The sequence below is a fragment of the Bison bison genome, unplaced genomic scaffold (genome assembly GCF_000754665.1).
Source record: "Bison bison bison isolate TAMUID 2011002044 unplaced genomic scaffold, Bison_UMD1.0 scf7180017864317, whole genome shotgun sequence".
Classification (NCBI taxonomy): Eukaryota; Metazoa; Chordata; class Mammalia; order Artiodactyla; family Bovidae; genus Bison; species Bison bison.
This window is the reverse complement of record NW_011494889.1, coordinates 5,898,412-5,923,644: the sequence shown is the minus strand read 5'-3', so window position 1 is coordinate 5,923,644 and position 25,233 is coordinate 5,898,412. Positions and strand designations below refer to the sequence as shown.

Sequence of the window (25,233 nt, the reverse complement as noted above, 5' to 3'; positions counted from 1 at the left end):
GGATAAAAGGACAGGCTAAAGAAACAGGGCAAACAAGGCTGCCTCAGAGTGGCAGGTAAGTTTTTGACTTAGTTACCTTCAAATTTTCAACTCCTGCCAAGCAGAACTCCAACAAGAATCCGGAATTGAAGACGATGTATGGGGCAGAGAATGGGATTAAGGAGTGACTGAAAAAGAAAGTATTAACCAGAAGTCTCTATACAAGAGAGTCCCAAAACAGCTCCTTACTACTGGCATGATTTTGAGCAAGTTGTAGAGTTGAATGCAATGCTAAAATTATCTCTGATCCAGATCACTGCTTTTACTTTCTGCTTGGTCTTCCTTCCCTCATGCTTACCCCCTTATAAGGGTTTCCTCAAACAGCAGTCTCATTCTTTGAGTGGCTTAAAGTTATGATCACTTTATTAGAGAGGAATAAATAAGATCTATGCATGCTTAATAGTTGTGGAGTGAACAATATTTTTTAAAGAATACATTAACATATAATTATATTACAATAAAATGTGCCCATTTAAGAGTATAGTTTGATGTGAACAACATCAAAATTAAGATATAGAATGTTATTACTTCCAAAAGTTCCTTTGTGGGCCTTCACATTCAAGCCCTCCATCCCCAACAACCACAAGATATGGTCTCCATTATTACAGACTAGTTGTGCCTGTTCCAGAACACACTACTACTCTCCATCTGGCTTTATCGCCTCTGTAAAAAGTTTCTGAGATTCAGTCATGTTGATGCTTGCTGCATGCATCACCAGTTGTTGTTTATGGCTGAGAAATAGTAAATGACATGTGTATCTATGTGCATACACACGTGCACACACAAATACAAATACACACACACCTACCTAGGAGTAGAATGCTAGGTTAGTTGGTAAGTATACATTTAACACTTTTAGAAGGTACCATACTTTTCCAAAGCAGTTATAACATCTCACATTCCCACCAGCAGAGTATGAGGTTCCAGTCGTTCTGCTTCCTTGATAGCACTTGGTATCGTCGGTCTTTACCATTTTAGCCATTCTAGTGGGTATATAATGGTATCTCATTGTGCTTATCATTTTCATTTCTCTAATGACTAATGATATTTAAGCCTTTTTTCTGTATATGTCACTGAAGTGTCTATTCAAATCTTTTGTCCACTTTTCTGGATTACCTTACTATTGAATTGCAAGCACTGTTTAAAAATTACAGATACAACTCTTTGGTCGGATATACATGAACTACAAACATTTTCCCCAGCTTGTGGCTTGCCTTTTCAACTTTGCTCTAGTCCACTTTATCCATATGTCTTATATAGTTAGTGCTTTCTGTGTCCAGCCTGAAAAACTTGACCTAGAAAATTCAAAGATTTTCTCCTAAGTTTTCTTCTGTAAGTTTTATACCTTTGGCTTTTACATTTAAGCCTGTAATCTATTGTGAGACTTTGGTAGGGGAGGGGGTGCTGTGTATATATATATATATAGCCACCAGGGAAGCCCCTATATTATATATATATATATATATACACAGAGAAAGAGAGAGAGAGAGAAAGATCAATTCTTTTCCATATGCATATCTATCACTGTTTGTTGAAGATCATCCTTCCTGATTAATTCTTTATGTGGTGTATGTTTTCATTTTGATGAATGCTTGAATTCATTTATTTCTGCTTGTTTTCAATATTAGGATTAAAAAACTTAAATCAGACACACACACACACACACAGAAGACTATCCTTTCAACCTTGAATTACCTTGGCACCTCTGTAGAAAATAAACTGGCTATATATGTGTGGGATTGTATTTATGTTTTTAAAATTTTTCTATATATTATGATGTTTTGACATCTTAAAAACCTTTCTGGCTGGAGAGAGACTACCCATCCCAGAGCTAGCCAATTCTTGTGCATGTGTGCTAAGTCATCCCAGTCATGTCCAACTCTGTGCGATGCTATGGACTGTAGCCCACCAGGTTCCTCTGTCCATGGGATTTGCCAAGCAAGAATACTGGAGTGGGTTGCCATGCCCATGACCAGGGGATCTTCCTGATCCAGGGATAGAATCCACATCTCTTATGTCTCCTGCATTGACAGGTGGGTTCTTTACCACTAGTACCACCTAGGAACAGACAGCAAAAGGCTCAGCAGGGAGCATGCCTTTGATATGCAAACTAACCAATCAGAGACCTACCTCCTCCATCTGCTTTAAAATTCACGGAGTCAGGTAGGGCAACTAGCAACCACTCCTATAGCTCACTAGAGACCACTCCTATAGCTCAAATCTCCCTGGAATTATTCAAATTAGCCAGTCTGAAACTGTTTGTCTTACCCTTCTTAGCCTTCTGCGGAAACCTTACTAAAGGCGCTAGCCTCTAATTTCCCCTCTCTTCTCCTTTCTGCCTCCTGAGAGGCTCCCCCATGTAATGCCATGTGGCGATTCATGGTCCTGTTTCTAGATATATGAGTATAATAAACTGTTTTTCCTGAGCTTCTCCGAGTCCCCTCTTGCGGCCACAACTACCTATCACAGAAAGAACACAGAACAGGGCCTGTTCCTGAACTCTCTATTCTATTCATTGTGCTGTATGTCTATCCTAAAACCACTGTCTTCATTACTGCAGCTTTAGCATAAGTGTTTAAATCAAGTGGTCTACACCCTGAAACTTTGCTCTCCTTTTAATAAAGGACTCAGTTTAAGTCTTCTGCATTAACACATAAATTTTAATCAGCTATCAATCTTTGGGACTTTGAGTAGGATTGCACTGAATCTAAATCTAGAAAGCGATATTTTGAAATCATGTATTTGTAACTTTTTATTGATTTTGAATTTTTAAAATTCATACTTAAATTTAAACTTTGTGTTCTAGAACAGCATGCAATTATCATTAACCTTGAAAACATAAGAGTAAAGGTACAACTAGCAAACTATGGAAAATGGAGTGATAGAGAAGAGGAAAGAGTGGGAATATTAATATCTTCACCTTTAACGTAGGGAATCAAGAGATACTGTTTAGAATTGATAAAACATGGATGGGGGCTTGCACACAACATTTAAAATTACAAACACGAGAAAAAGAAATTTAACCTAACAGACATATAATACTTATCACAATTCTAACACAGCAAAAGCAGATTTTTTTTTCCACCTAAAACTGGGTCTATTACACTCGCTTCCCCATGTCAGTAAAGAGAATCATCTACCCAATTTTTAAAGCCAAAAGCCAAGGAGTCACTCTTGATTCTTCTCTTTCCCATCCCCATGTTCACTTCCCCTACATTTTTTTTTCATATAGTCTAATCCCCTGCAATCTGAGCAACAATATCCAGTTGCCTCCATGCAGATGTTTAATGGGTATAGACTAAACATTTGTATATTATAATTCTCCTCTTAGAACCTGTTCTTCACTAAAATTTCTGTAAGTCACTAATTAGCACCACCATTCACCCATAGTTACTCCAGCCAGAAACTTAAAAATTGTATGTCTGTTCTTTTTGTCTAACCTCTTACATCTATCGACAAACTCTTTTAGCTACACCTGCAAAATATGTCTCAAATTCAATGATTTCTTATCACCTCTACTGCTACCACTCTAACCCAAGCCATCAGAGCTCTTGACTAGACCAATGCCTGACACATGCTGAGTTCTCAACTTGAATGAATGAGCATCCATGAGCAAACTCAGTCAGTTCTTCCTTCAAAAGATATCTCAAATCTAACCAGTTCTCTTTGCTGTTACTACTCTAGTCCTATCAACCATCATACAGAAACCAGACTACTATAATCAACTATAGAGAAACCTATTAGAGGTTTCTCTAATAGGTTAGAAACCTCTAATAGGTTTCTCTATCTCTACCCTTGCCTCCTATACCGTTCCCACAGCAGCCAGAAAACTTCCTTTCAAATTTCAATACTACTAATCCATACTACTAATCCCCATTCCCTTCTCAGAACCCTCGAGTAGCAGCTCATCACACAGAAAACAAAATGTTTATTTTTAGCCATAGGAAACAATGGCCTCATAACCTGACCCCTCCTATCTCTCTCATCTTATCTCCTATAAAACTCTCTTTGTTGTTCACTCTGGTTCACCATATTGGCCTTCCTGTCCTTCACTGAACACACCATATTCATTCCTGCTTTTACATTTGATGTACATCCAACCTGAAATTTCTTTCTCCAATATTCACATGTCTTGATTACTTCTTTTAGGTCTCCACTCAAATGCCACCTCCTGAGAAGTCTTAGATAGAGAAATATTTATCTCCCTATAGACATGGATATGGATATATCTCTTTCTCGGTATTATATATTAGCTATATAGAGAGAAGATAAATATAGATAGGTATATGTACATATGTGTGTAGGTATATACATACATACATAGTTATATCAAAATCGACTCCCAATCCCAATCATTTTCTCTTACCCCCTTTGTTTCAGGCATAAAAATAAGGCAGTATTATATATCTGTCTCACAAGGAAAATGAAAGCTCCATAAAGGCAAGGATTTTCTGCGTCTTGTTCAATAATACTCGGTCAGGGAGATGGAAGGGAGATTCTGGAGGGAGGGGACATGGGTACATCTGTGGCTGATGTTTGACAGAAAACAACAAAATTCTGTAAAGCAATTATCTTTCGATTAAAAGTAAATAAAGTGGCCAAAAGAAACACTGTGTCAGAGTCAAGAAAAGTCCTGCCATCAGCACTACTATTTGCTGAGTAAATTAATAGATGAATGAATGATCAAGTCCTTCAAGTCTTAACTCATTGGTCTCACCTCCAACTGCTTTTTTCCCATACAATTAATTTTTTAAGATCTTAATTTTTAGAGCAGTTTTAAGTTCACAGCAAATTGAGAGGAAAGTACCTAAAGTCCCCATGTATCGTCTGCCCCTACGCACATATAGCCTCCTCTGTTACCAACATCCCCACAACAGAGGTGCATGTGTTAGAACTGATGAACTTATGTTGACACAACATTACTACCCAAAGCCCACAGTGTACACTAGGGTTCACTCTTGGTGTGGAAAATCCTTTCTAATAGCGCTTGGGAGGCTATTTTTATATATGTATAAAATATCATTTTCATTTTTTATATGAATTTGTGAATCTGTTTACATCCAGCTTCTTTTCATTTCTCTAAGATAACAAGCTTTTTCCTACTTCAAGTGCCTTTACATTTGCTGTTCCTTTTACATTAAAAAAAACCTGTTCATGGCTGATTCATATCAATGTATGGCAAAAACCACTACAATGTTGTAAAGTAAGTAGCCACCAATTAAAATTAAAAAAAAAAAAAATCTGTTCCCAGACATTTCCAAAACTAGCTACTTTTAGATTCCAGGCCAGATGTCACCTCTACAGGAAGTCCCTCTGTAACCACCCATGCAATGGCAAGTTAATACTCAGCCAAATCATACTCACTTACATTAATACAATCATGGCATTTGTTACTGTCTCCTCACTCCTATGAACTTTATAAATGCCAGGGCCTAGTTTACTTGTTCATTGCTAACTGCCCACCACCCTAATCCCAATTTGGAACAGTGACTAGCTAGCAGGTACTCAGTAAATATCTGCTGGATAAACTCTGGAAGAATGGAGGATCCTGATATAGCTATGCAAGAAGAGAGACAGGAAGGAGATGTCAACATAGGTAAGCTACATTCCCTGTCCATCAGAGCAGGAAGTTAATAGATAATACCTATACTGGTGAATCAAAAAATATTACTATGTCTCACTTGTACGTGGAGTCAAAAAAAAACAAAACAAAACAAAACAAAAAACTTATAGATACAGAGAACAGATAGGTAGGTATTCACCAGAGGCAGAAGACTGGGGAGGAAGTAAAGATGGTCAAGTGATACAAATTTCCAATTTATAAGAATTAAATAATTCCTGGGATGTAACGTACAGGATGGTGACTATAGTTAACAACATGTATATATGAAAGTGATAAAATAGATCTTAAATGTTCTCATCACAATAAAAAACATTATAGTTACGTGTGGTGATAGATGTTAATTAAACTTGTTGTGATGATCTATCAAATATACACCTATCAAATCATTATGTTGTACATCTAAAATTATCACAGCATTAAATGTTATTTATATTTCCATTAAAAAGAAATATTACTACAGACAGATTATTTAGAGATGCTGTAATTTTTTTAAATCTAATTCAACAATTATCACTAATGAAAGGTATTCATTCAATCATTCATTCATTCACACATTATACTACAGCTGCAGCATGCAGCACACGCTCAAGGAGCCTGACGTCTAACTAGACACAGGAAATTAACCCCAAAATTAACACAATTAGTTTTCTGTATGATAAAGAAGGAATACAAACTAGTTTCAAGGGGGTAAGAAAGAAGGGAGTGACATTTAATTTAAGTTCTAAAGGATAAATAGAAATTCAGTAGCTAGGGGGAGACTTCTGGTCTAGGTCCAGGAACTTTTATAGCCAAAGGCCCTGAAGTAAAAACATGTAAAGTCTGTGAGTTTGAATTTCATCCTGAGGAAAAGGAGGGCCAGGGTCTAAAACTGGCGAATAAGAGATTAAGCTGCCATTTCCCTGGTGGTTCAGAGAGTAAAGAATCTGCCTGCAATACAGGAGTTCCAGGTTTGATCCCGTGGTCGGGAAGATCCCCTGGAGAAGGGATTGGCTACCCACTCCAGTATTTTTGCCTGGAGAATTCCATAGACAGAGGAGCGTGGTAGGCTGCAGTCCATGGGGTCTCAAAAAGTCAGACACAATTGAGCAACTAACACTCTCCCTAGAAAAAATATAACACTCTGGTTCCTGTGTAGAAAATAGAAGCTGGCAGATTAAAGACTGCAGACAACCTTGGAAAAGAGATCATGGTAATGTGTACAAGAGTAGTTGTAGAGAAGCTAGAGAGAAGTGAGCCAATGCAGACCTTCAGGTGGTAGAATAAGCAGAACATGGTGGTAAATGGGATGTGGGGTCAGAGATGATGACACCATGGCACCTGGGACTGCTGAGTGGTTGGTGAGATTATTTACTAAGGTTGAAAAACACAGAGTAAAGCAGGTTTGGGGGAAGATAATGCACTCAGGTATAGATACACAAGATTTCAGACACCAAGTAGAGGTGCCCGTAAGATGCGGGTCTGGTGCTCAGGAGAAAGGAAGAGGCTGGAGATGGAGTTCTGAGAAAAATTAACACAGAGATGCCAATTGAAGCCATGAGAGTGGAGGGGATCATTCCACAGGCAACCATAAAGTGAGATAAGAAAAGCTCAAGCCCGCAGAATGCTGTAGAAATCTAAAGTTAAACATGATCAAATAATTTTAACCTTTATACAGTATTCCTTTTTTGTTCACAATTAGACATGAAGTCAACTTCTCTACAGAGCACCCAGTGCATATCCTAGCAGCCTGAAGCCCAGTTTGGCTTTCTTCATTATCATCATTTTGGGTTTGACAACTCATTAAATCACCCTGCTAAGTGCTCACTAATGTGGGATTCATCAAAAATGAATCAAATCATTCTACAACTAAACATCAAATGCAAACTCAAAAATATGATTCACATTTTTAAGACGTCTATAATTACCAACATAAAATAGAGCCTCTTCCTGCTAATATAGTACTTTTAAAAAGTAGATAAACTGCAGTTTGATGTGGTGCCTAGCTGCTTATTTCGCTCAGCCCTTAATTCAATTAGAAACGTACATATTGTGAATCAAATTAAATCCAACAGAGATGAAGTAATAATTGGTGAACCTGTCTGAAACTGGTTTATTTGCTATCAATATTACAAATTTTGAGAACTTTTGTAAGAAAACTTAGCCTGCTCCTCTTCTTTGACTCATAACCATTGGTGATATTCCAATTACGCCAATATAGAAATAAAACTGGATCCTATATATAAGCCAGAGCCCATCTATTACAATATCTGACACCCCATAAGAGAGTCTACACAGAAGAATATAAACATTTCTGACATAGCAGTAAATATGTACATATGTGTACAGTACGCATGAAACATATACTGACAGTTTGGTGTATATCTTCCACACAAAACAAACACACAGAGATTATCTCTGAAAAACAGAAGTAGGAATGGGGGAAGAACACTGGAGGAAGACTTTTTACACGGCAACCCACTCCAGTACCCTTGCCTGGAGAATCCCATAGAGAGAGGAGCCTGGTAGGCTGCAGTCCATGGGGTCACAAAGAGTGGGACACGACTGAGCGACTTCACTTTCACTTTCAATCTATAGTGTGCTAACTTTTATAATGCAAATGCATCCTGGTTTCCCTTATGTTTAAAAACGAGGTGTGAGAACTGATGCCACTGATATCTTTCTTAGGGACTCAGGGGACATTACACCCAGTAACACCTCAGCCCCCTGTGGACAACTCACTGATGCGATGGCCCCACACATCAAATGCTAAGCTGGTGAACAAAAGTTATGTCCCCCTCAGGTAAACGTATTATAGATTATATGTTATGAATTCACATCTTCTCTATCAATTTCCATTCCAAGTGCTCTTGTTCATTACAGTTCATAGTTCAGTTGTCAGTTTAATTTTGTGCTCCTTTGTACGTATCCGCAATAATTACAGTGTTTAATGCTGTACCTTAAGGGTGAGTTTAACAGAGCAGTTTAAATGCATATGTTCCGGCCATTCTCTGACTCCCACACCACCTTTGTGCACACACTCCATCCCCCCCACCCCCACACACACACAAGCATATGCACTAACTGTGTTATAGATGGTATCTTTCATCTTACTAGCTATTTTACCATTACCTTCTACAGTATCTGACGATGACATTATTATTAATGCTACAGTAAAGAGCTAATATATGTGGTAAAAATACACGCACTATAATGAATCAAAATGACAAACCTACCCACCAGACTTCCTCTACTCATTCTAACCAGATAACGGGTTTTGCTTTTTTGTTTCTTGAGTGTACTGTAAAAGGAGGGAGTAGCACTGGGGAAAACATTCATAAAAACAAGGGAAAATAAAAGCAAATGTTCAGGTCATTGAGAACAGAAAGGAAGCTTAGCGAGAAAATCTGTATCAAGTAACATGATAATTCATTGGTTCTATATGGAGTCTTCTTAACTTGAAGTTCCCTGAAACATGTAGCTCAGTTTCACATGAATAAAATATCTAAACCATCACCATGGATAGTCTTTCCAGAATTTATTTTGCAGAAAAGGGGTGGGTTTGTTTTCATATTTTGCTTTTTGTTGCTATTATTGCTGATGATCTTATACAACTCTGGCATCTTTAAAATTCTGATAGAAGTTTTGGTTTACAAAATGAGGTATAGCGCATTCAATTGATTTTCATGTTCCTTATTTTTATTAGGAAAATGTTATTTCTAACCTTCTATTTCTTGTATTTTTTTTTGTTTGCATTCCTTGGGGATGTACTCATGAGGCTGTACATCCTTATTAAAAATAAAATAAAGGCCAGGGATGAAAAGGAGATTACAATAGAAAATGGAAAGCTACAGCTAATCAGAATGTTAGAGCAAGAATGAAATTTAGGGTTAGAAGAGACATTAAGAGTTTGGATTCTGACTACCTGGATTCATTTAACAAACTGCAGAGCCTACAAGCTATACAATGTTTGGCAGGCTGCTTGCCATTCTTACACCTCAGTTTCCTTAATAGTAAAATAAGCATAATAATAATAGTTAGTCCTTTGAAGACTCTTGTTAAGAATAAATAGAATACAATAGGGCATGGCATATAGTAGATGTCTAATACATATGAGCTCTTAGTAGGAGTACAAAATAGGAAACTAAGGCCCAGAGAGATTAAGTGCTTCCTCTGAGATAATTTAATTGGCCTGATGGCAGAATATTATTAAAATGGGTCCTCTAATTTTTGTATGTTTCTTTTCCATTTAGAACACTTTATCTGTAGTCTGGAGAAATTATTTTCAAAGGAAAAAGTGATATAGCAGAAATCCTTCAGATAAGCACAGCCTAGATTTAAAAGAAGGAAAAGAGGAATTTTCACTTGTGTGTGTATACATGTATGCATGTACACACACATACACACACACACCAAAATAAGAAGCAAAATGTATGGATGGAGGGTGGGTGAGAAGTGACACAAACACAAAACCTCCAATTACGACTTTTTATTATGACACAATTCATTAGAGCATAATTAAATTTCTTATTAAATGATTAATCATAAGGTTAGAAGAAAAGGTCATGTTGAATGTTAGTTATTCATCCTTTAAAGAATTTCAAAGATGTGAACAGCAGTACTCTCATAGACTGTCAGTTGTTACAAATTAACTCAAACTCTTGAAAGGCACTAGGCATTATCTTTAAAAATTCAAACTACATATATCCTTTTACTAATCAATATAATGTGGAAGAATTTGTCCTACAATTAATTTGCACAAGTGTGCAAAAATGTGCACAAAAGGATGTTTATTGGTGCACTACTGGCAATACCAAATATTGGGGGGAAATCACACATTCATTAGTGGGGAAATTATGATTGCAGTACATTCATGTAATAGAATAAACAAAATGATAACAAAAGTTGTTCTAGATAGAATATTAAATGAAAAGATAAATCAAAGTATACAAGAATCTGTGCCAGAATAACCTGTATCTGCTTTTTAAAACAAAAGATAAAGATACATGAATGTGTTTGCACAAAAAATGCTTCAAAGTTACACAAGAAACTTAACAGCGGTTAGCTCTGGGAAATGGGATTTAGATCAAGAGGACAAGAAGATGGAGAGGAGTAAACATTTAACTTTTCTTCAGTGATATATGAGCTTCCCAGATGGCTCAGCTGGTAAAGCACCTTCCTGCCAATGCAGGAGATGCAAGAGATGCAGGTTTGATCCCTGCATCGGAGAGATTCAGGGAAGATCCCTGGGTTGGGAGAAAGACATGGCAACCTGCTCCAGTATTCTTGTCTGGAAAATTCCATGGACAGAGGAGCCTGGTGGGCTACAGTTCATGGGATCACAAAGAGTCAGACACATATATATACACACATGTACATGTATATATTTATATACTATATAAAGTTTATATATTATATATATATATAATTTTTAGCATATATATATATGATTTTTAAGTTGAAAGAAAACAATGTTACAATAAATAAAAGACTATGAAGAAACAGTTCATCAGGCATAACGGAGAACAAATTTAAGAGTAGAGAACTTATATACAGCAGAATTCTTACCTGACACTTAGCACTACAGTATTTGGCGATTCGGCATTGAGAGCATCGCATCAGCTTTTCCTTCCTATTAAAGAATAAAAATAAAGTTAAAAAATAAAGTTCACATTAGGAAATGAATGAGAATCATATATGGCTGAAGAAAGAATGAAAACGTAAGTCAGCACGCTGACACCAAGATGTTCTACTCACTCCATCTGTATAGTCCATGAGACTTAAATTTTCACAGTGGTGAACATCTTCTTTCAGTGTGAAACTAGTGACTTTTTAAAAATAACTAGTGTTCTTTTTTAAAAATTATGGTAAAATATATGTAACATAAAATGTGCCACTTTAACTATTTTGAAGTGCATAGTTTTAGTGGCATTAAGAACATTCATTAAGTGGCATTAAGAACATTGTGTAACAATCCCCACCACTAATGTTCTTTTTAACATAAATTTAATGAAAATACAGAGATTCCCACTTAGGCAAAAAAAAAATCACTTTAATAGAGTTTTTAATCTCTGCATATGAAATTCAGAATCCAGTCTATCAACTAACTCAAAGTATCCTATGCCTTTCAAATATAAAAACTGTCCAAGTTTAAATTTATCATATAGGTTAATTGTAATATACTCTTTCTAGGAAATGATTTTTAATTCCATTAAATTCAATTACTACTTTCAACATGCTAAATTGGGATACACCAAAGTTATGTTCCCCTAGGTTGCCTGAGGAAGAAACAGTCAAAACAAAGAAAAACTTTATTATAAAATGAAACAATAAATTTGATGATGAGACTCATAGTGACAAATAACAGACAGGACTGTGCATGCGTGCTAAGTCACTTCAGTTGTGTCTGACTCTTCACAACCCCATGGACCGTAGCCTGCCAAGCTCCTCTGCCCATGGGATTCTTCAGGCAAGAATACTGGAATGGGTTGCCGTTTCCTTCTCCAGAGGATCTTCCCAACCCAGGATCAAACCCCTGCCTCCTGCAGCTCTTGCACTGAAGGTAGATTCTTTACCACTAAGCCACCAGGGAAGCCCACATTATAAAATAAAAACAATAAATCTGATGATGCAATTCATAGTGATACATAACAGACTATAGATGCATTCAAGGTGGCCAAGAGCATTAAAAGTCAAACTATAATACTAATATCAGTGATGAAACAAGAAGAAATCTTTCTGAGCACTTCTGATGTGCCAGGTATGGTTCAAACTTCTTTATATCTATTGACTCACTTCAGACAGTTCTGTAAGTAAACAGTTTTATTACGCTCATTTAAGAGATAAGAAGTAGATGACCAAGGAAACACACCATAAAGTGCAATGCGGTAGGTGACACTGAACGGGTAAGAACAAAAACCACAGAGAATCAAAACATGAATATATCAGGCACCTCATTCACAGGAGAACGGAGTGAGATACGGAGCATATAACATGGGGAGAGGTTAAAGGTCTAAATAAAGCAAAGTCAAAACACCTCCTTCCCCCAAGTGTAGAATTATAGCTGTCAGAAATCAATATCCCAAACAACAACCCAAATCCAAACAAGATGGCCTTAGAGTCCTTGTTTTTAATGATCATACTCCACTACCACTATTAGACAAAACTGGATCAAAGCAAAATCCACCCACAGGCAATTGATGAGACACACTTCAAATAAAAGAACACGCAAATCTGGAATGAGAAGAATATGATGGGCAAATAGTTACATTAATATTAAAATTTAATTAATACTAATAGAAAAAAGCCTGTGTCACTATATCAGTATCAGAAAAAAAAAAAAGATGTTAAGGTTAAAAATATTACTGGAGATGAATAAGTCAATCCACAAAGATTAAGAGAGTCCAACCACCTGGTACTAGTACCCAGCAAAAAGTGTACCCAGTCTAAAAATATGTAAAGTAAAAGTAATAGATCTAAGATAAAAATGAGGAATACATAACAAATTAATACAAGTAAAGCCTTTAAAATAGTACCTGGAATATATTAAGTACCATACCAGTATATCACCATAACAGTTATCACTATAACAAGTCTTTTTCAGGAAGTCATAGATGAAGCAGATGAAGAAGAAGCAGCTCTACAATTATTTGATTTCATGTAATACAGACCCTTGCACTTTTTATATGCATGTGTATTCACACACTCTCTTCAGGCACTCACTGACCTTTTACAACATATGCCCACATACTAGGCCACAGAGCAAATCTCAAAAATTACAAAGAATCAATATTATATACATATATATATATAATTTTCTCCAACAATAAAAGAATTAGATTAGAAATCAGCATCAAAACCAAGCCAGTAAAATCTCATATTTATGGAAATTTAAAAGCTTACCTCTATATAATTCAACGATCAAAGAATTGTCATGAAAATTAGAAAATAGATTAAATAATTTTAAACAAGCTAAAAATGTAATCTACAGTAATACTTAAAGGAACATGTATAGCTTTAAATGCTTACATTGACTGCAGTGGTATAACTTTTTAATCTCTTTAATGGTCCTCGTAAAAAAAAAAAAAAAAAGAGTAAATAGGAAATACTAACCATCACTCCCCAACCTGGAAAGGTACAACAAAACCAAAAATATTATCAGAAAAAAAATACTACAGGCTTCAAGAATTGATTACATCAGTATATTTGTGGGAGAAAACAAAGGCAACTTCCAACAGACTTGAAAACAGAAGAAGCTCCAAACTGCCAAAAGATATCCGGCAGAAAGCCTGTCAAGCCTACGAGGAACTGCCACCAAAATTGGGAGAGAATGCTTTCTGCAAAACACTCCTAAGGACGAGGCCCCTGGGGCGCTTCTGAATCCTGCTTTCCTTAGACGTGGCTCCTCAGATTTCTCCTCATTTCCTTTTTTCTTGTCTAAGTTGTTCAGAGGTTATTTCTGCTGCCTGCAAATAAAGATCTCCAACTATATAAAATTTTCATCTCAATTTTTAAAAATAACGAGCAGAATCAAAACACCCAGGAAGGTGAGTGATGAACCTGGCAGCAGGTATTAAAACCTCACCTCCCCACTCCATAGCTTTCAACCACAGACTTTTATGAATTTTAGCACAGACTTTCAGCAAAATGAATAGCAAGATGATTCAAAGTACTTGGATAATTTAGTTGCCATTTGATGCATAAAGAAAAATTCTTTAATATGAGTTATTTAAATGTTTGGGGTTATTTTTACACATCATATAACTATATAAATAAACGTAACTTCTCAAGTTTAAAAAAAAAAAAGTCAACTGAATCCAAGAGAAAAGTTGTGTCTTTGACTAGAGGAACCACTGAGCCTTTGAAAAGTTACTGCTTTTCTCTTTGGGGTAAGGTTCAGAGTAATAGCATATCAGTAAGGTTTCCCTACAGAGAAAAAACTTGGGCAGCAGAGGGAGAGGAAAAGAAGTATTAGAAACACAACCACCAGACAGTTCAAGAAAACATTCTCTTTCTCTTAAAAATCAACATATCATTTCTAATTGAAAAACCCATATTTTTCTTTAAAAAATCAGTAATATACAGGTCAAATAAAAAGAAGAATTAATTAGAAGCCCCTAAATAAAAAGGATCACCTATTCTAGGCATTTCCAGAGGCTAAAACAAGAAATACTGAATGGAAGGTAGAGACAGGCAGATTTTGTTTAAAGGTAAAGATATTTGGGGCAACAGTTCACAATTCAAAAGAAATGCCCTGAGACGGTGGAGTTCTCAGTCTTTTGATATGTTCAAGGAGAATCTGGTATGTACATTTACAGACATGATGTAAAGGAAATTTCAGCACTGCAAAAGAACATGACTTAAGTTTCCTTCTAATTCCAAATTAATTGGTTCTCCTCCTCTTATATAACCAACAAATATAAAATAAATTTGAAGACAAAATTTGGGCATATTATGAAGCCAAATATGATAATCTCAGAGGAGTAGAAAAGTGAGGAAAACAGCTTTCACAGGCTACACAAACATCCTGTTTGCAAACTGATTTATCTCAAGAGTGCATCCAGAACTAGAATTTCTGAATGAAAAAGAATCTAAAGAAATAGGTTAGGAATGTATCAGTAACAGCAAAGTGATGAATTTTTATCTACTCTTCCCTTCAAAGACAAATAGTAGTATGCTACCTCTAAACTAGAGAAGATATACTTTTGTATACTAAAATAAATGAAAGTTTTAGATCCCACTGCAAAAAAGTAAAAAAAAGGGATCCCTTATCACTTGTTCATATAAACTCAGATATGTTATTGAACACAAAGTCAACTCAGAGAAACTTCTCAGCTTGCTCAGTGCTCCAGAGAAAGTGATTCATGGAGCATAAGTGAAGTCCTCTCTTCCAAGTAACACTTAGCTCATAATTAGTTTCTCCAATAGCCTATGCAACTGAAGTATGGAAAAGAAATAAAACTAAGGCAAAATTAATTGTTCTTCTAGTATACAAGAATGTATACTAAACAATCCTAAACAATGCAGGGCGTAGGGGTGTTGGCCCTACCTGCAGGCAAAAATCTGTTTGTAACTTTATAGTGTGGCCCATGTATCTAAGGTTCTGTATCAACGGATTCAACCAAACTCAGACCAGGTAACACTGTAGAGTGTATTTAGTGAAGAGAAAAAAAAAACCTCTGCATATGAGTGGACCTATACAGTTTAAACCTGCGTTATTCAAGGGTCGGCTATATGTGGATATAGAGGAAACTGGTGTATCTAAGAAATAAAAGAAATAAATTGGAAGACTGAGATTGACATATATACAGTACTATATAAAAATAGATAACTAATAAGGATCTGAATTAAATTCACCCATTCTCATCCAGTTTAGTTCACTGATTCCTAAGATGTCGATGTTTACTCTTGCCATCTCCTGTGTGACCATGTCCAATTTACCTTCATTCATGGACCTAACATTCCAGGTTCCTACTTAATACTGTTCTTTACAGCATCCGATTTTACTTTCATCATCAGACACATCCACAACTGAGCGTCATTTCTGCTTTGGCCAAGCCATTTCGTAATTTCCAGAGTTACTAGTAATTGTCCTCCATTCTTCCCCAGTAGCATATTGGACACCTTTCAACCTGGGGGGCTTATCTTTTTATGTCATATCTTATTGCCTTTTTACACAGTTAATGGGGTTTTCGCAGCAAGAATACTAGAGTGGTTTGCCATTCCCTCCTCCAGTGGACCACATTTTCTCCTAACTGTCCACTATGACCCATCCATCTTGGGTGGCCCTACATGGCATGGCTCATAGCTTCATTGAGTTATGCAAGCTCCTTCCAATGACAAGGCAGTGATCCTTGAAGAGTGAATTTAATTCAGATAACCATTGTATCTACTACTGCGGTCAAGAATCACATAGAATAAATGGAGTAGCCCTTATAATCAACAATACAAAATCAACAATACGAAATGCAGTACTTGGATGCAACCTCAAAAAAAAAAAACGGAATGATCTCAGTTTGTTTCCAAGGCAAACCATTCAACATCACAATAAATCAAGTCTATGCCTCAACCACTGATGGCGAAGAAGCTGATCAGTTCTATGAAGACCTAGAAGACATCCTAGAATTAACACCAAAAAATGATGTCCTTTTCATCATAGGTGATTAGAATGCAAAAGTAGGAAATCAAGAGATACCTGGAGTAACAGGCAAGCTTGGCCTTGGAGTACAAAATGAAGCAGGGCAAAGGCCTAGAGAATTCTGTGAAGAGAATGCACTGGTCATAACAAACACCCTTTTTCAACAACACAAGGGACAATTCTACACATGGACATCACCAAATGGTCAATAGAAAAACCAGATGCATTATATTTTTTTGCAGTTGAAGATGGAGAAGCACTATACAGTCAGCAAAAACAAGACCTGGAGCTGACTGTGGCTCAGATCATCAGTTCCTATCCAATTCAGGCTTAAACTAAAGAAAACAGGGAAAACAACTAGGCCAGTCAGGTATGACATAAATAAAATCCCCTATGATTGTACAGTGGAGGTGATGAATAGATTCAAGGGATTAGAGCTGATAAAAGAGTGCCTGAAGAACTATAGAGAGAGGTTTGTAATATTATACAGGAGGCACTGACCAAAACCATCTCAAAGAAAAAGCAATGCAAAAAGGCAAAGTGGCTGTCTGAGGAGGCTTTACAAATAGCTGAGGAAAGAAGAGAAGTGAAAAGCAAGGGAGAAAGGGAAAGATATATGCAACTGAATGTAGAGCTCCAGAGAATAGCAAGTAGAGCCAAGAAGGCCTTCTTCAATGAACAATGCAAAGAAATAGGGGAAAGCAACAGAAGGGGAAAGATTAGAGATTTCTTCAAGAAAACTGGAGATATCAAAGGAACATTTCATGCAAAGATGGGCACAATAAAGGACAAAACAGTAAAGACCTAATAGAAGCAGAATAGATCAAGAAGAGATGGTAGGAGTACACAGAAGAAATGTACAAAAAAAATATTACTGACCTGGTTTGGTCACTCACCTAGAGCCAGACATGCTGGAGTGTGAAGTCAAGTGGGCCTTAGGAAGCACTGCTGCCAATAAAGCTAATGGAGGTGATGGAATTCCAGCAGAGCTATTTAAAATCCTAAACGATGATGCTATTAAAGTGGGCTTCCCTGGTGGCTCAGATGGTAAAGAGTCTGCCTGCAATGCAGGAGATCTGGGTTCAATCACTAGGCGGAGAAGACCGCCTGGAGGAAGGCATGGCAACCTACTCTAGTATTGTTGCCTGGAGAATCACCATGGACAGAGGTTGGGCTACAGTCCATGGGGTCGTAAAGAGTCAGACACTACTGAGCGACTAAGCACGGCACTTAAAAGGTCACCAAATTTGAAAAACCCAGCAGCGGCCACAGGACTGGAAAACGTCAACCTTCATCCCAATGACCAAGAAGGGCGGAACTGAAGAATGTACAAACTAACAAACAACTGCACTCACTTCTCATGCTAGAAAGGTTATGCTTTCAACCTTTCAACATTATGTGAAACAAGAACTTCCAGATGTACAAGCTAGGTCTAGAAACAGCAGAGGAACCAGAGATCAAACTGCCAACAGTTGCTGGATCATAGAGAAAGCAAATGAATTCCAGAAAAAAACTCAACTTCTGTTTCATTGACTAGGCTAAAGCCTTTGACTGTGCTAAGTTCAGTTCAGTCACTCAGTCATGTCTGACTCTTTGCGATCCCATGGACTGCAGAACACCAGGCCTCCCTGTCCATCACCAACTCCTGGAGTTTACTCAAACTCATGTCCATTGAGTCAGTGATGCCATCCAACCATCTCATCCTTTGTCATCCCCTTCTCCTCTTGCCGTCAATCTTCCCCAGCATCAGGGTCTTCTCCAATGAGTCAGTTCTTCTCAACAGGTGGCCAAAGTATTGGAGTTTCAGCTTCAACATCAGTCCTTCCAATGAATATTCAGGAGTGATCTCCTTTAAGATAGACTGGTTGGATCTCCTCGATGTCCAGGGAACTCTCAAGACTTTTCTCCAACACCACAGTTCAAAAGCATCAATTCTTTGGTGCTCAGCTTTCTTTATAGTCCAACTCTCACATTCATACATGAATGGGAAAAATCATAGCTTGGACTAGAGGGACATTTGTTGGAAAAGTAATGTCTCCGCTTTTCAATATGCTGTCTAGGTTGGTCATAACTTTTCTTCCAAGAAGCAAACATCTTTTAATTTCATGGTGGAAGTCACCATCTGCAGTGATTTTGGAGCCCAAGAAAATAGTCTCTCACTGTTTCCACTGTTTCCCCATCTATTTGCCATGAAGTGATGGGGAAGTGATGGGATGAGATGCCATGATCTTAGTTTTCTGAATGTTGAGTTTTAAGCCAACTTTTTCATTCTCCTCTTTTACTTTCATCAAGAGGCTCTTTAGTTCTTCGCTTTCTGCTGTATGTGTGGTGTCATTTGTATATTTGACGTTACTGATATTACTCCCAGCAATCTTGATTCCAGCTTTTTCTTCATCCAGCCCAGCATCTCTCATGATGTACTTTGTATATAAGTTAAATAAGAAGGGTGAGAATATACAGCCTTGATGTACTCCTTTCCTGACTTGGAACCAGTCTGTTGTTCCATATCAAGTTCTAACTGTTGCTTTCTGACCTGCATACAGATTTGTCAGGAGGCAGGTAAGGTGGTATGGTATTCTCATCTCTTTAAGAATTTTCCATAGTTTATTGTGATCCACACAGTCAAAGGCTTTGGCATAGTCAATAAAGCAGAAGTAGATATTTTCTGGAACTCTCTTGCTTTTATGATGATCCAGCGGATGTTGGCAATTTGATCTCTGGTTCCTCTGACTTTTCTAAATCCAGCTTGAACATCTAGAATTTCACAGTTCATGTATTGCTGAAGCCAGGCTTAGAGAATTTTGAGCATTACTTTGCTAGTGTGTGAGACAAGTGCAACTGTGTGGAAGTTTGAGCATTCTTTGGCATTGCCCTTCATTGGGACTGGAATGAAAACTGACCTTTTCCAGTCCTGTGGCCACTGCTGAGCTTTCCAAATGTGCTGGTATATTGAGTGCAACACTTTCATGGCCTCATCTTTTAGGATTTGAAATAGCTCAACAGGTATTCAATCATCTCCACTAGCATTGTTCGTAGTGATGCTTCCTAAGGCCCACTTGACTTCACATTCCAGGATGTCTGGCTCTAGGTGAGTGATCGCACCATCGTGAGATTATCTGGGCTGTGAAGATCTTTCTTGTATAGTTCTTCTGTGTATTCTTGCCACTTCTTCTTAACATCTTCTGCTTCTGTTAGGTACATACCAGTTCTGTCCTTTATTGTGTCCATCTTTGCATGAAAATTTCCCTTGGTAGCTCTAATTTTCTGAAGAGACCTCTAGTCTTTCCCATTCTGTTGTTTTCCTCTATTTCTTTGCATTGATTGCTGAGGAAGGCTTTCTTATCTCTCCTTGCTATTCTTTGGAACTCTGCATTCAAATGGATATTCTTTCCTGTTCGCCTTTGCCTTTTGCTTCTCTTCTTTTCTTAGCTGTTTGTAAGGCCTCCTCAGACAACCATTTTGCCTTTTTGCATTTCTTTTTCTTGGGGATGGTCTTGATCACTGCCTCCTGTACAATGTCACGAACCTAAGTCCATAGTTCTTCAAGCACTCTGTCTATCAGATCTAAGCCCTTGAATCTATTTGTCATTTCCACTGTATGATTGTAAGGGATTTGATTTAGGTCATACCTGAATGGTCTAGTGGTTTCCCCTACTTTGCAATTTAAGTCTGAATTTGGCAATAAGGAGTTCATGATCTGAGCCATGGTCAGCTACCAGTCTTTTTTTTTCTGACTGTATAGAGCTTCTCCATCTTTGGCTGCAAAGGATATAATCAGTTTTGATTTCAGTATTGACCATCTGGTTATGTCCATGTGTAGAGTCTTCTCTTGTGTCGTTGGAAGAGGATGTTTGTTATGACCAGTGGGTTCTCTTGGCAAAACTCTACTAGCCTTTGCCCTGCTTCTTCTGTACTCCAAGGCCAAATTTGCATGTTACTCCAGGTATTTCTTCACTTCCTACTTCTGCATTCCAGTCCCCTATAATGAAAAAGACATCTTTTTTGTGTGCTACTTCTAGAAGGTCTTGTAGGTCTTCATAGAACCATTCAACTTCAGCTTCGTCAGCATTACTGGTCGGGTTATAGACTTGGATAACCGTAATGTTAAATGATGTGCCTTGGAAATGAACAGATCATTCTGTCATTTTTGAGATTGCATTCAAAAGCCGCTTCATGAAAGAGAAAGAGGAGAATGAAAAAGTTGGCTTAAAGCTCAACATTCAGAAAACGAAGATCACGGCATCTGTTCCCATCACTTCATGACAAATAGATGGGGAAACAGTGGAAACAGTGGCTGACTTTATTTTTCTGGGCTCCAAAATCACTGCAGATGGTGACTGCAGCCATGAAATTAAAAGACGCTTACTCCTTGGAAGGAAAGTTATGACCAACCTAGACAGCATATTGAAAAGCAGAGACATTACTTTGCCAACAAAAGTCTGTCTAGTCAAGGCTATGGTTTTTCCAGTGGTCATGTATGGATGTGAGATTGGACTATAAAGAAAGTTGAGCACCAAAGAATTGATGCTTTTGAACTCTTGAGAGTCCCTTGGAATGCAAAGAGGTCCAACCAGTCCATCCTAAAGGAGATCAGTCCTGGGTGTTTATTGGAAGGACTGATGTTGAAGGTGAAACTTCAGTACTTTGGCTACCTGATGCAAAGAACTGACTCATTTGAAAAGACCCTGATGCTGGGAAAGATTGAGGGCAGGAGGAGAAGGGGACGACAGAGGATGAGATGGTTGGATGGTATCACCGACTCAATGCACATGGGTTTGGGTGGACTCCAGGGGTTGGTGATGGACAAGGAGGCCTGGTGTGCTGCGGTTCATGGAATCGCAAAGAGTCAGATATGACTGAGCAACTGAACTGAACTGAACTGCATTTCAGACTCTTTTGTTGACTGTGATGGCTACTCCATTTCATCTAAGGGATTCTTGACTACAGCGGTAGATATAATGGTCATCTGAATTAAATTCACCCATTCCAATCCATTTTAGTTTGCTGATTCCTAAAATGCTGATGTTCACTCTTGCCAACTTGTTTGACCACTTCCAATTTGCCTTAATTCATGGACCTGACATTTCAGGTTCCTATGAAATACTGCTCTTTACAGTGTCTGATTTTACTTCCATCACCAGTCACATCCACTACTGGGTGTTGTTTTTGCTTTGGCTCTGTCTCTTCATTCTCTCTGGAGTTATTTCTCCACTGACCTCCAGTAGCATATTGGGCACCTACCGACCTACAGAGTTCATCTTTCAGTGTCCTATCTTTTTCCCTTTTCATACTGTTCATGGGGTTCTCAAGCCAAGAACACTGAAGTGGTTTGCCATTCCCTTCTCCAGTGGACCACAGGGAGATCACACCGAACTGTGGAAAACTCTTAAAGAGATGAGAATACCAGACCATCTTACCTGTGTCCTCAGAAACCTGTATGCAGGTGAAGAACCAGCAGTTAGAACCTGATATGGAACAATGAACTGGTTCAAAATTGAGAAAGGTTCAAACCCACGAAGATGGCAGAGGAATAGGATGGGGAGACCACTTTCTCCCCAACAAATTCATTAAAGAACATTTGAACGCTGAGTTAATTCCACAAAACAACTTCTGAATGCCGGCAGAGGACACCAGGAACCCAGAAAAGCAGCCCATTGTCATCGAAAGGAGATGTTTTATCAATGGTGCTGTAAAGATAGAGAAGTCTTGAGGCTACTGTAAAAATAAGACTGAAAACCAGAAGCAGGAGGCTTAAGTCCAAATCCTGAGAACACCAGAGATCTCCTGACTTCAGGGAACATTAACTGACAGGAGCTCATCAAACGCCTCCTTACCTACACTGAAACCAAGCACCACCCAAGGGCCAACAAGTTCCAGAGTAAGACATACCACACAAATTCTCCAGCAACACAGCAACATAGCCCTGAGCTTCAATATACAGGCTGCCCAAAGTCACTCCAAACCCACTGACATCTCATAACTCATTCATTGCACTCATCTCATAACACTTCATTGCACTCATCTCATAACTCATTCATTGCACTCATCTCATAACACTTCATTGCACTCCAGAGAAAAGAAATCCAGCTCCACCACCAAAACACCGACACAAGCTTCCCTAACCAGGAAACCTTGAACAGCCACCCGTACAACCCCACCCACAGCGAGGAAACTCCACAATAAAGAGAACTTAACAAACTGCCAGAATACCGAAAGACCATCTCAAACACAGTAATATAAACAAGATGAAGAGACAAAGGAATATCCAGTGAGTAAAGGAACAGGATAATGCCCATCAAATCAAACCAAAGAGGAAGAGATAGGGAATCTACCTGATAAAGAATTCTGAAATAATGACAGTCAAAATGATCCAAAATCTTGAAAAGAAAATGGAATCACAGATAAATAGCCTGGAGACAAGGATTGAGAAGATGCAAGAAAGGTTTAATAAGGACCTAGAAGAAATAAAAAAGAGTCAATCAGTAATGAATAATGCAATAAATGATATCAAAAACACTCTGGATAGAACCAACAGTAGAATAATGGAGGCAGAAAATAGGATAAGTGAGGTAGAAGATAGAATGGTAGAAATAAATGAATCAGAGAGGAAAAATGAAAAACTAATTAAAAGAAATGAGGACAATCTCAGAGACCTCTGGGACAATGTTAAATGCCCCAACATTCAAATCATAGGAGTCCCAGAAGAAGAAGACAAAAAGAAAGACCATGAGAAAATACTTGAGGAGATAATAGTTGAGAACTTCCCTAAAACGGGGAAGGAAATAATCACCCAAGTCCAAGAAACCCAGAGAGTCCCAAACAGAATAAACCCAAGGCGAAACACCCCAAGACTCATATTAATCAAATTAACAAAGATCAAACACAAAGAACAAATATTAAAAGCAGCAAGGGAAAAACAACAAAGAACCCCAAGGGGATTCCCATAAGGATAACAGCTGATCTTTCAATAGAAACTCTTCAGGCCAGGAGGGAATGGCAAGACATACTTAAAGTGATGAAAAAAATAACCTACAGCCCAGATCACTGTACCCAGCAAGGATCTCATTCAAATATGAAGGAGAAATCAAAAGCTTTACAGACAACAAGCAAAAGCTGAGGGAATTCAACACCACCAAATCAGCTCTCCAACAAATGCTAAAGGATATTCTCTAGACAGGAAACACAAAAAGGGTGTATAAATTCGAACCCAAAACAATAAAGTAAATGGCAACGGGATCATACTTATCAGTAATTAGCTTAAACATAAATGGGTTGAATGCCCCAAGCAAAAGACAAAGACTGGCTGAATGGATACAAAAACAAGACCCCTATATATGTTGTCTACAAGAGACCCACCTCAAAACAGGGGACACATACAGACTGAGAGTGAAGGGCTGGAAAAAGATATTCCACACAAATAGAGACCAAAAGAAAGCAGGAGCAGCAATACTCATATCAGATAAAATAGACTTTAAAACAAAGGCTGTGAAAAGAGACAAAGGATACTACATAATAATCAAAGGATCAATCCAAGAAGAAGATGTAACAATTATAAATATATATGCACCCAACATAGGAGCACGACAATATGTAAGACAAATCGTAACAACTATGAAAGGGGAAATTAACAATAACACAATAATAGTGGGAGACGTTAATACCTCACTCACACCTATGGACAGATCAACTAAACAGAAAATTAACAAGGAAACACAAACTTTAATTTATACAATAGACCAGTTAGACCTAATTGCTATCTATACGACATTTCACCCCAAAACAATGAATTTCACCTTTTTCTCAAGTGCACAGAGAACCTTCTCCATGATAGATCACATCCTGGGCCATAAATCTAGCCTTGGTAAATTAAAAAAAATTGAAATCATTTCAAGCATCTTTTCTGACCACAATGCAGTAAGATTAGAACTCAGTTACAGGGGGAAAACTATTAAAAATTCCAACATATGGAGGCTGAACAACACACTGCTGAAAAACCAACAAATCACAAAAGAAATCAAAAAAGAAATTAAAATATGCATAGAAACGAATGAAAATGAAAACACAACAACCCAAAACCTGTGGGACACTGTAAAAGCAGTGCTAAGAGGAAGGTTCACAGCAATACAGGCATACCTCAAGAAACAAGAAAAAAGTCAAATAAATAACCTAACTCTACACCTAAAGCAACTAGATAAGGAAGAAATTAAGAACCCCAGGGTTAGTAGAAGGAAAGAAATCTTAAAAGTTAGGACAGAAATAAATGTAAAAGAAACAAAAGAGACCATAGCAAAAATCAACAAAGCCAAAAGCTGGTTCTTTGAGAGGATAAATAAAATTGACAAACCATTAGCCGGACTCATCAAGAAACAAAGGGCCTATTATACAGAGTGAAGTAAGCCAGAAAGAAAAACACCAATACAGTATACTAACGCATATATATGGAATTTAGAAAGATGGT

At 37.6% G+C, this 25,233-nt stretch overlaps 1 protein-coding gene across 2 annotated transcripts in view; it reads right to left on the bottom strand.

The window, feature by feature from the left end:
* The window catches only part of SMYD3 (SET and MYND domain containing 3), a 748,778-nt gene that overhangs the window by 570,807 nt on the left and 152,738 nt on the right, over nt 1-25,233 (bottom strand). For both annotated transcript variants that reach the window (XM_010852898.1, XM_010852900.1), the window contains exon 2: nt 11,207-11,270. In XM_010852898.1, the coding sequence (XP_010851200.1) occupies nt 11,207-11,270 (64 nt within the window). The remainder of the gene's footprint in view (nt 1-11,206; nt 11,271-25,233) is intronic.